The 11,563-nt window shown below is 48.4% G+C and overlaps 1 protein-coding gene across 2 annotated transcripts; it reads right to left on the bottom strand.

The window, feature by feature from the left end:
• Positions 1 to 3,816: 3,816 nt before the first annotated feature.
• On the bottom strand, positions 3,817 to 11,563 carry TBL2 (transducin beta like 2). 2 transcript variants are annotated; one of them, XM_032605419.1, is made up of 7 exons: positions 11,393 to 11,563; positions 9,792 to 9,922; positions 9,347 to 9,531; positions 8,706 to 8,857; positions 8,250 to 8,376; positions 7,686 to 7,838; positions 3,817 to 7,445 (listed from the first exon to the last, which is right to left on the bottom strand). In XM_032605419.1, exons 1-7 carry the CDS (start codon positions 11,520 to 11,522, stop codon positions 6,983 to 6,985), a joined length of 1,341 nt encoding a protein of 446 aa, XP_032461310.1. In that variant the 5' UTR covers positions 11,523 to 11,563; the 3' UTR covers positions 3,817 to 6,982. The 2 variants fall into 2 exon arrangements, with proteins under 2 accessions (XP_032461310.1, XP_032461311.1); XM_032605420.1 differs by having other exon boundaries at positions 9,347 to 9,493; positions 11,393 to 11,550.

The following is an 11,563-nucleotide window of genomic DNA, read 5'->3' as shown; positions in this document are numbered from 1 at the left end:
ACTTTGTTACAGCAGCCCAAACTAAGACAGCACATATCCTAACGAATTCACGGGTCCCAGGTATTGGGATGTGGACATTTTTGTGGCGGGGGTGGGGGTGGGGATCATTGTTCTGCTGCCACATCACAGGAATTTGTCCAAACAAGAGGAAAGTACATTTAGTGTATTTTTAAAAAGATGATCTATGTGTAGCCCAGTTTGGGAACCAATGCTGAGGCCCTGATCAGAAAGAATCTGCAAGGCAGACTAAGGAGCTCTGACCCGGTTTTACTATTTAAATATTCGCCTTAAACAAAAAACAAGCAAACAAAAATATTATTTATTTGAGACCTGTAACCTAGTCATGTACATCCAGGCCTTCCTTCTCCCCACAGCCACAGGGACAAAACATCTTGTATACTCCAAATATAGCCCATGGAAGATGTTTAGCAACTATCCCAGGAAGGAAGGAAGGAAGGAAGGAAGGAAGGAAGGAAGGAAGGAAGGAAGGAAGGGAGGGAGGGAGGGGGGGAGGGAGGGAGGGAGGGAGGGAGGGAGGGAGGAAGGGAGGAAAGAAGGAAGGGAGGGAGGGAGGAAGGGAAAAAAGGAGAGGGGCGGGAGCTCTCCTTACCCATCCTCCTGACACTGGGTCTGGTTTCCCATCTGCCTCTCTGAGTAAGCCTGTTTTTTCTTCCTCTCCAGCCTCTCTTGCTACTTCCAGACCCCTCTACACACGGGTTCTGTGATATTCAGTAATACCCTGGCTGTCCTCATTTTGTCATTTCTGAGTACCAGGTACTGTACTGGGCACAGGGCTGTGCCTCGCTGATGGCAGGTAACCACATTCTGGCCTACGTTCTGGGTACAGGCATGGCTGGGAGGCTGCATAAGAGTGCGTTGAGAACACAAGTGCTGGAGCCAAGTTCATATCCTAACTCTGTCACTTAGGGAAGTCCCTTAACCTCTTCGTTTCTCAGTTTCACCATCTCTGATAGGAATAGCAATATCTACGCAGTAGGATGTGGTGAAGCTTAAATAGCCTAATGTGTACAAAGCACTTACAACCCTGCCTACCACATACTCAGTATTTGCTGTTCTTACTATTATTGTATTTCCTGATACCAGATCAAGCGCCTTTTGGATGGAAGGAATGCCATCTATCCATCTTTGCTTCCCAGTGGCAAGCACTGAGTATTGGGTGCAGAAACTATGCAAAAGAGGGCTTTTGAATCAAAGGGTATAGGAATTCTCTGGCGGCCCAGTGGTTAGGACTGTGATGAAGGATCAAGGTGTACATGGTTTCCATGTTGGTACCCTGGGTGCAGCTGGTCTCTGGGATGCTTGGAAGAATTTGAAGGTCAGAATGGAGAGTCAGTAATCAGACCACAGATACCGGTAAAGAAAACGCACAAGATTGCTTTCACGTATCCAGAACTTTTGGAAAAACTCTGATACATACCTGGTTGAACCCCCAGGAACTCACAATAAAATACTGTATTACATTTCTGACGTGTTGAGGAGAGCTTAGCATAGTGAACTCGGAATTGCAGGGAAAAGATGGAGTGTGGTCAACACAGTGTTAATAGTGTTAGATGTGGGCAAAGAGGACTCCTCCGGAGGGACCTGTCCTGGCCCTCCTCCTGCCATGCCCGTCCCCACGAGGCACACTTGCAGGACCAGGGAAATGTGACCACCCAGAACTTTTGTCCCCATCTCATCCACTAGACCCTGGACTCCCTGTCCAGACAGACACAAGCCTGCTTCAAGGGCTTGTACCAGCCTCTCACCAGGTCCATTCTCCCAAAGGTGGGGCTGCCATGGTGCACACCCTAAGGCCCGAGCGGTTGGTGGCCAAGGGGCGGGTGGTGTCTTGCAGGAATATGATGGCATGTGAGGTGCGGGCTGGGGTATCTCTTGCAATGTGGGAAACAATCGGGTGGGAAAAGGGGGGACAGCCTTGATCATGGGATGGTTGGCTTTGACAACACTTTGTGGCACAGACCTGAGTCTGAGAATTCTAAATTTGAACTTGGCCTTCCAGGAAGTTATAAGAAGGTAGGAGGACAGAACATATTTGAGCTTGGCTTAATTTATAAGAAATATTAAGACATGGCATGGCATGTGGGCCTCCATTTGTATCCTTGCCTCTGGCTTTGCAAATGAAAGGAATTTATTTTTTTAATTATTTTTTTGGCCGGGCCGCACAACTTGTGGGATCTTAGTTCCCCGACCAGGGACTGAACCCATGCCCTCGGCAGTGAGAGGGCAGAGTCGTAACCACTGGACCACCAAGGAATTCCCTAAAGGAATGTATTTTAGCACTAGACAGGCCTAAACTTGAAGATCTGGGCAAGCCATTTATTGGTTATGTGCCTTCTGGGCAATTTACTTGGACTCTCTAATAATACTGATGTCAAGGCTCTCTCAGTTGCAAGTAAGAGTATCCCAACTCAAACGGACAATCATAAACAGGAATCTATTGGCTCTTATAACTGACAGTCCAGTGGTGGCAACCTCAGGTGTGTCTGGATCCAGCTGTCTAAACAAGCAGCATCCTTAGCACAGCATCTCTCTACATCTTTGGCTGCTTTCCTGTGTTGGCTTCATTCCTGGACAGGACTACACATAGTTTCTTTACATCCAACTGACTAAGCAATCCCAGCAGAAAATTAAACATATTTTCACTTTTCTAAAGTTCTGGCAAAGTCCAGGAATATGCTGATTGGTTATATGCCCACCATGGAGGGTCTGGGTCTATCCCCTATAAATTGTACATATTAAGATTTGGGGAAGTGGGACTTCACCAAATAAAAACTAAGATGTGGTTGGTTACTGGGTTTTGCTGAGGCAAAAACAATATTGAGTTGGTAGGGATTGAAGACTTCGCACTCAACGTTAGCCACTATTAATGTGACCAAGAAAATGAAAATGGACTCAAACTGGGTATGTATACTGAATAGAAGGCAAGTGGAAACCACATTCATTTTCCAATTGCCCTGAACCCTGGGATCAGAGTTGGAAGCTTGAAGAAATGAAGACTTGGACATACAGTCACAATCTCAAGAAGACATTCCCAGGTTTGTGTATGTGAATCATGCTTTCGGTTGCTGTGGCTGATTCTGCAGTGCCAACCTGTTCTATCAGTGGGCCTCAGCCTCAAGAGCTGTGTGCTCAAAACAAGCCAGGATCACCTGGAAGACTCATATTTCTGGAATTTTGTAGAGGAGAACATGAATCCCAAATTATTGTTTCTAGATATGTGGCCAGTTTGGGGCAATGTTGAGTCTCTGATATAACCTATAATCATTTTCTTTAAATATTTATTTGGTTGTACCAGGTCTTAGTTGCGGCAGGCGGGCTCCTTAGCTGTGGCATATGAACTCTTAGTTGTGGCATGCATGCGGGATCTAGCTCCCTGACCAGGGATTGAACCCGGGCCCCCTGCATTGGGAGCACAGAGTCTTAACCACTGGGCCACCAGGGAAGTCCCAACCTATCATCATTGATAACTAACTCATCACCAGAGTATGTGCTTCCTACTTACCTCCTATAATCTCTAATTGCAGAACATCTTTTTTGTTTTTGGCTGCACAGTGCAGCTTGCGGGATCTTAGTTCCCGGACCAGGGATCGAACCCGTGCCCCTTGCAGTGGAAGCATGGAGTCCTAACCACTGAACAGCCAGGGAATCCCCCAGAATATCTTTTAAATAAGAGTATTCTCATTACCTTAATTGAAATTGATGAAGACTATCAACAGGCCTTTAGATGTGCACTTTTGTGGTTTAAATATTTTTTTCTATTTTTGATGACTGATAAAAATAATCTATAAAGCACCATTTAAAAATATTTCCCCAAATTTTTATTTTGAAAAATTTCAAACCTACACACATTGAAATAGTAATATTTAAGTATTAACACTGCCTTCACACACAAGGATTTTTTACCAAAAAACCACGGTGGCCTCTAGGCTACATGAGTATCTAGGTAACTTCTCCATGCTTACAAGAGAAGCGGCCTCATCTTTAGTGAGAGGAGCTTTCTGTCCTCAGGAAGTCTCTGTATTGACTTTTTTGTAGTGCTTTCATTCATCTTATTAGAAATTCATAGCCCTGCAAAGCACGAAGGACAGGATTTATTCCCATTTTACAGATGAGGAAACGAACTCAGAGAGGTCAAGTGATCTGTCTGTTCAAGGTCTCAAGTCAGTAAGTGCCCCAGCTGAAATTGGAACTGAAGACTTCTGACTTCCGTAACTCAACATTCTGTGGTCACTTCCTCTCCTGGATATACGAGAGTAAAGCCAGAGCCAAGCAGATATGCAAAGTGTTTTAGTCTCATTCTTCAAACAACCAGAAAGCAAGTATTCACCAGGACCCAGGTGCGTAGTATTATCAATCAGAAGTCTATTCTTAGGAACATAAAACCACAATACACAGAGGGTACTGAAATTTCTGTCAGCTGCTCTGGTTTGAGTTCAACATTTATTGAGTGCTTACTCTATCCCAGGTACTGTGTGTGGGATACAGAGCAAATCAGACCGACAAGGAGTCTTGTCATATTCCAGTGGGTTAATGAACAATCCAGAAGCTCAGTGAGACTGCTGGTCTGCATCCTGCCCACAGTAGCATTCTGTTTGGTCCCCACAGTGCCTAAGTTTTTCTGTTTATAATGAATTGCCAACTTCTAGCTTCTCTGAAATAGGCAACTTCTGCTGGAATCCTGAATATTAAGTCGCAGCCCCCCTGCCCCTCACCCAGGACACATGCCCCCTAGAGATCACTTCAGTTCCATTTCCTACTGTCTTACACCCAGACGACTGTGGCCCAAATCACCCACTTATATTACCCACTTGACATCCGTAAGCATTTAAACTGAAAACCCCTGAAGCCAACAAATACCCAAACAAGATAATTTCAGATAGCATTAAGTAATGCAAAATAAAATAAAATAAGCTAATGTGATGGATGTGATATGATTGGTGTAAAGGGCTACTTCAGATTGGGTGGCCAGGGAGGGTTTCTCTGAAGTATAATCGAAACTGAGAACTGAATTATGACAAGCATGACAAGACTGCCAACAGAAGAAAAAAAAATGCTTCTAAGCAAAGGGAAAAGCATAGGCACAAGTCCCCCTCGAGGCTGGAAATAACTTGGCTTGGTGGAGGAAAGTGGTAACAAGGTCACGGAGGAAGGAAGAAGCCAGATTACACAGGACCTTGTAGGCCATGGTGAGAGTTTTGGATTTTATTCCAACTGTGATGGGGTGTCTTTTCAGGGTTTTAACTTGGGAACAATGGGATCTGGTTTACATTTTTAAAAGATCACCCTGCTACGTAGAAAAGTGACTTAACGAGGCAAGAGCGGAAGTAGGGAGGCCAATGAGGAAGCTATGTTATAGCAGTCCAGTGGGTGACAGTGGCTAGAACCAGGATGGTAACAGAAAAGATGGAGAGAGGTAGCAGATTCAGGATATAAACTGGAATGTAACCAGAAGAATTTTCTGGTGGAGTGGACGACAGTAGTGCAGTAGGGCGGAGAGAGTATGAAAAGGGAGTAACTAAGGATAACTCCAAGGCTGTGACTTGTTCAAATATCTCTATGAGTTGGGGGTGACTAGCAGAGGTCCCAGTTTTAGGGAGAGGGAGGAAGAATTTATTCTGGATGAGTAAATTTTCCCTAGGCTCAAGTCTTCCTAAGATTCCTCATTTCCATCTCACACCCAAGCAGTCCTCAAAGTCCCAAAATTTGAACTGCTAAATACCTAATCTATCAAATCTACCCTTCAACTTCAACTCCATATTCATTGCCTCTGTCCTGATTCAATCCTCTCTCTCGCTTTGACTTTTACAACAGCCTTCTCCAGCTATGAATAAACTAACAAAAGCACTTCACGGGCATATGAACCCCTCTCCCACCTGCCACCTCTGATGGCAGAAACCATGTCTTATTCATACTTATCTCCAGGGTCCAGTGCTGCGTGCTAGGCACAGAGTAGGCACTCAAATGTCTGGTGAACTGAAAAGAAGTTCTCCTCAAAGAGGATATAACCTCCTGGAAGAGAAGAGCCCTATCTCGGGATTCTGTGATTCTCCCACACAACTTAAAGCAGAACCAGATATGAAATGTATGATCAAGTCCCAGAAACATGGCCTTCCCAAGGGATATGTTTCTTTCTAATTGAGTTTCAAACTGCCCTGTTTTAACCCAGTAGGTAATAACTGATATGTTATGACTCTTTTCTACTCTTCTTCCAAATCTAGGGACTTCATACCCTCATACTCTCACAACATCTTTGTAATGAGGTCAAGAGATAATTATTCTCCATTTCACAAATAAGAAAACTGAGGAACAGAATGAATCCCTTAATCACTTTTTGATGAAGTTAGGTGCTTTGCTGGGTTAAGATCAGCCTTTCCCTGAGCCATACCACAGTTATGGAATTGGAAGATTTCCTAATCTCCCATCCCTGCAAGACCGCTGGTTAGTACTCAGGTGTTCCCTAGGTTTTGCCTCCACAGTTACAAGCTTCTTTGTCGTTTTTTTTTTTCCCTTAGTTCCCCGACCAGGGATCAAACCCAGGCCCCCTGCATTGGGAGCACAGAGTCTTAACCACTGGACCGTCAGGGAAGTCCCACAATTACACACTTCTTTGGATAGCAGGGTGTGTTGCCACAAGGTCAAAGACCATGTTCTCTCTTTCTCTTTTAATTACCACTCTCCTCAGTGCCTGGTGGAGACAGATTCCACCCCTTGGACCCAGGAAAAAGAGAAGCACCTTGATCGTTGGCCTGGGAGGTCAAGTAAGGCCAGGAGTCACACCAGCAAGAAGAGGGAGAGAGATCTAAGTAGGCAAGAATAGTTTCAATGGGAAAAAGGAGAGAGGAGTCACCATTAAGAAAATCAGCACATCCCTTTCAAAAGGCTTCCAGCTGGGGAGTACTTGGGAAGAGCCGCAGCAGCGAAGGCAGAAGGCCAGATCCTTCCTGCTGTGCCCTCCCATGAGTCATTTCCTCAAGGCACCCAGGCTCTTTAGGGCCTCCTGGGCCTGCGTCAGCTGCTGCTGTAGCCTCTGGCGGGTGCTCTCATTGGAAGCCCGCTTGAGGAGGCCCTGCATTTCTTCCACCACTGCCCGGTAGCCAGGGGTGTTGTGGAAGAGCCGCACTGCGCGGTCCCCACAGGAGGCCAGAAGCCGGCCAGTGACGTCAAAGGACAAGTCACTGATACACTCCCCATGGACCTGCTCGAAGCACTCCTCCTTCTCACCCCGCCGGCTGTTATAGAGATGAATGCTGCTGCCACTGGCCAAAGCCAAAACCTGGGCGTCAGGCGAGAGTGCCAGGCGGCACGGCATGGTGCTTGCTTCTTCAAAACGGCCTGTCCTCAGCAAGTAGGGGTCCTGCTGCTTCTTGTATTCCACATCTGTGTCCCACAGTTTCCATGTACCATCCTTGGAGACAGAGGCCATCCTGCAGCAGGGAAAGTCATGGCTCTAGCCCCAACACACCCTGGAGGGGAGGGCACTGGGACAGTGCTAGGGACGCCAGCTAGGAAGCCAACTCCACTGCTATGTCTACTTCCTGCTGCGGGCAAGGCACCCCCCCCCCCCCCCCACCAACTTCAGAGACACTGCAGAGAACGGCAGAAGGATCCTGGACGCCAAGAGGGGCTGCAAGTCACGTGTAAGAAATCAGAGAGGAGTCACTCACCTCCGGGAGTCATTGGAGAAAGCGAAGAAGTGGACGGCTGCAGAGTGGCCCTTCAGTTCAAAGGCTCGCACAACCTCCTGGAAGTCCCCTTTTTTCCCAAAGCAGACTTCCCAAACTTTTACATCTGGGGTGAAGCCACACGAGGCCACAAACCTGCCATATAACCCAGGTTGCATTAAAACTTAATTTTTTTTTTTTTTTTTTTTAAAACTTAATTTTAAGGGCATCTTTTTCAGCAAATCCGCCAAAACTTTTTCCGCAAATCCGCCAAAACTTTTTCCTGAGAAAGTTAATTAATCTTGTGCCTAAAACACTACCTTTGAAAACTGCTTTTATACATGACCTCAGTCCATCCTCACAGCCAGGCTGTAAGATACTTAGTACCCCCACCCCAACCTCTTAAAAACTATGGACGGAGAAATAGAGACTAAGGACTTGAATCTAGGTGTCCTGATTCCACACTGCCTGCCCCTTCTGCTCTCTGAAGCTGGCTCTCTGCTCTGTCCCCAGCCCCCCACCCCCAACCTCTGCCCATGCCCGAGGCCACAGTCCCTCCTTCCTCACCTGCTACAAGGGGATATAGCAGCAAATGTATTGTGCATCTGGTTGGTGTTGATGGTAGACAGCACCTGACCTTTCAGATTCCAGATGATGACAGTTGTGTCACTGGAAGCAGTCATGATGAACTTCCCTGAAGGGCGAGAGGAGTGCCATGGGCTGAGGTCCATGACCTGATCGACGGACTTATGAAGGCATCTGCTGCCCAGTGTAATGTATCCACGCTTCCCTCCCAAGCCAAGGGTCACCACAGATAAGGATTTGGCTGAAGACTGTGGCTATTACCAACCTCCCCCAGGGGACTTGCTGTGGCTCCCAGGACTCCAGGGGAGCCCAGAACCAGGGCCCCTTTTGTCACACTGGGGCTAAGCGTAACTCTCAGGCTGCATTCGCTCACTCAGTAAGTAAAACTGGGTCCATTCCCTCTTGCCTTGGGCAAGCTCCATCCTCTGAGTGCCTCACCTGTGTCAGCAATGCCAATGTTGACGATGGCTGCCTTGTGCTTTTTAGGAAAGTCCTCTGGGGTGGCCGTGAAAGTATAGCCCCCATCCTCTCGCTTGGTCATCTTGAAGACACGGAGGGTATCTCCGTTAGCCAGCCAGACGATGAATGCTCTAGAGACAGGGAGCAGACAAGTCTCTCACTCCTTTGGGCACGGAGACCTGTGTGTGCCAGGTCCTATGCTAGGCAGGCTCTGAGGAAAATCAAGATCTCCCTTCAGGACTTACAGTCCAGCCTCACAACTTAAACCCTTAGTTCAAAATCTCTTAAAACTCCTTACAAGGTAAGCCTCTCATAGCTCTGGCTCCTTTAGCTTCTCTCTAGGATTTAGAAAACCATTAGAGCTTCCAAGACTACTCTGGAAGTCAGGCTTTGGTACTTCCCAAGGAGGAAGAGATCTTCCCCTCTCTGCTTCCTTGCTATATGTAGCTCCATAGCCCTCCAAGGGGCCTCAGGCGGTGTTCAAGCTGTCTGGATGTTCCCTTTCTGCCACCTCAAGGGAGACCCTGGGTCCCCCCTCACTACCCTAAACAAGGTATGGGAAGGACATAAGCTTGGGTCAGGGCTTCTGCAGGCAAACCTGGGGCTCCATCCTGTCCCACCTGCAGTCAGGGCTGAAGCGCACCAGGATGGCATGGTCCAGCTCCACATTTGCTCTCATGCTGCGGTGCTCCCGCTGCAGGAAGTCCTTGGTGCTCCAGATGCGGACAGTACGGTCATCTGCACAGGTGGCCAGGTACTTGCCATTGCTGCTAAAGTCCATGCAAGATATGTTCCCACTGTGGCTCTAGGGGAAGGGTTGCAGCAAGTATGAACAGGAACCCCTTGGGCAAATGGGGAAACCCATGCAGCCATGATTCTGGAGCCCTGTTGCTTAGATTAACAGCAAGCTGCTGATGGGATGTGATGAGAAGGGATAGGATGGGGCATCCCCACTGATTTTGGTCAGAGGCAGAGGGGTCTGTAACATGCACAGAATACTACAAAGGAAAAGTCTACGGGGGTGTGGGTCTCTGTATACATGTCCTGTGCATGGGCACCATGTACCTTCAGTGTTGCAGCCAGGAGGCGGTGGGTGAAGTTGTGTTGCTGAGGCTTTTCCTTGTGAATCCGCTGATGTTGTTTCTGCTTCTTGGATCTCAAGGACTTGTCAGGTGGAAGTCCATTTGCTCTTTGGCCTACAAGGAAGGCCCATGTCATTCGTCCATTCACCACTCAATAAGCACTTACTGACCACCTATGATTGGCACTGAACAGAGGCACAAGAGATGACCAGATATGGCCCCTGTCCTCAAGAAGAGAGGGATATGGGAAAAAAACAGAGGCTTTGTGGAATCAGACCTGGGTTTGCATTGCATCTCTACCACTGAGTGATCCTGAAGAGGCTGCCTGCTGTTAGTGTATATAACATAACCGTATAGCACCTCGCTGCACATCAGAAAAGGCGCCCTCTCTGGGCAGGCACAGCTCAGCAAGTACACAGAATGGCCAGTGGAATGCAGATTCTTGGCCAGACATCTCTAAGTGGGGGATAATGTGCACACCGGAATCTAGTGACCCTGATCTCAGGTAATTGCCCTGGGCCTTGGTTTTCTAAAAGAGAAGTTGAGAATTGGGTGAGATGATATATACAAAATGACAAGCACAGTACCCAACACAAGCATGAAAGGGCTCAAAGGAATCCCAGAGAGAACCCAGAGGTGAGAGGTAGCTGACCTGAGTTGAGTACATCCCGGGTGCTGGAAATGGTGCCAGTCATTTTTGTATCAAATAGCTAACTTAATTGAAAATCAGGCCAGGAGCAAAGCTGGCATATGTTAGATCGCTACAGATGCTCCTCAATCCTTACAGGAAGAAAGCTCCGAGGCCACATACAAAGACAAATCTGCCTGCCCTCCGCTTGCCTCTCCAGCCTTGTCTAACAAGCCCTCCCCTCTCCCCTCCCACTACAGTCAAACCAAATGCTGTTCCAGGCCTCCTTGGCTTCACGCATGTTGCCATTGCCAGGAATATTCGCCCTCTCTTGGCCTCCTGGCAAACTCTTACACGTCTATCCTTCAAGACCCCACGTCAAGTGTCCCCTACTTGACACCCCCCCGCCCACCGACAAAAGCAGGGCTGACCACTCCCACCTTTGGGTTTCCTGTGTCTAGTACTGACCTTCCTATGAAACCTACTACACTATATTTTTCCCTCACAGTTTCACCTGTTCTTTTTTACCCGACACTGGACTCCCTAAAGGAAAAGACCCCGAAGCCTACAGGAGGTAGCAGGTACTCAATAAATGCTGCATGTCGGGGAACCAGAGCGTTCACAAATGAATGTCCGTCCCCTCCTCCCCGTTTTCAGAAAATAACGAACAAGGAGCGCGCTGGAGAGTTTCCTAGCGTCCCCGCAGCAGCCCCGGGGAGAAGCTCAGGCTCCGAGGGCAGGCGGCTTAGCCTCGGCCACGGAGAGCTCGGGAGCGCGGGGCCTAGGTTCTAACAGGTCGTCCCAAAGTGAAACTGATGTCCCAAGAGGAGAAACTGAGGCCGGAGGGAGGGCGGGATCTCTGGCACCCCCGCAGGCCCAAACGGCCGGTCGGACCCCGGGGAGGCCGGGAGCGACAGGTCCGGTAGGTCGCCCCCACGCGCCCCCGCCCCACTAACCTGCCGACCGGCCGCACGTCTCCTGCTCCGCGCGCAGCCATCCCCGCGCTACCGCCGCCGTCGCTATCAGGGCCAGCAGCCCGAGCAACAGCGACAGCCCCATCAACTCCGGCATCTGCAGCAGCTCCATGTCGGCAGAGTCGCTGCCACCTCAGCCTCTGGCCTCGCGAG

This window comes from Phocoena sinus, chromosome 15 (genome assembly GCF_008692025.1).
Source record: "Phocoena sinus isolate mPhoSin1 chromosome 15, mPhoSin1.pri, whole genome shotgun sequence".
In the NCBI taxonomy this organism is placed as follows: domain Eukaryota; kingdom Metazoa; phylum Chordata; class Mammalia; order Artiodactyla; family Phocoenidae; genus Phocoena; species Phocoena sinus.
Note: the sequence above shows the minus strand (reverse complement) of the source record. Positions and strands in the feature narration are given on the sequence as shown.

What these genes read in the sequence shown, in the direction of transcription:
- TBL2 (XM_032605419.1), bottom strand. Translation starts at nt 11,522, where the DNA reads ATGGAGCTGCTGCAGATGCCGGAGTTGATGGGGCTGTCGCTGTTGCTC. An exon ending in GACGTGCGGCCGGTCGGCAG is followed by an intron (nt 9,923 to 11,392) that starts GTTAGTGGGGCG and finishes CCTTCCTTGTAG; the next exon opens with GCCAAAGAGCAAATGGACTT. An exon ending in TCCTGGCTGCAACACTGAAG is followed by an intron (nt 9,532 to 9,791) that starts GTACATGGTGCC and finishes CCCTTCCCCTAG; the next exon opens with AGCCACAGTGGGAACATATC.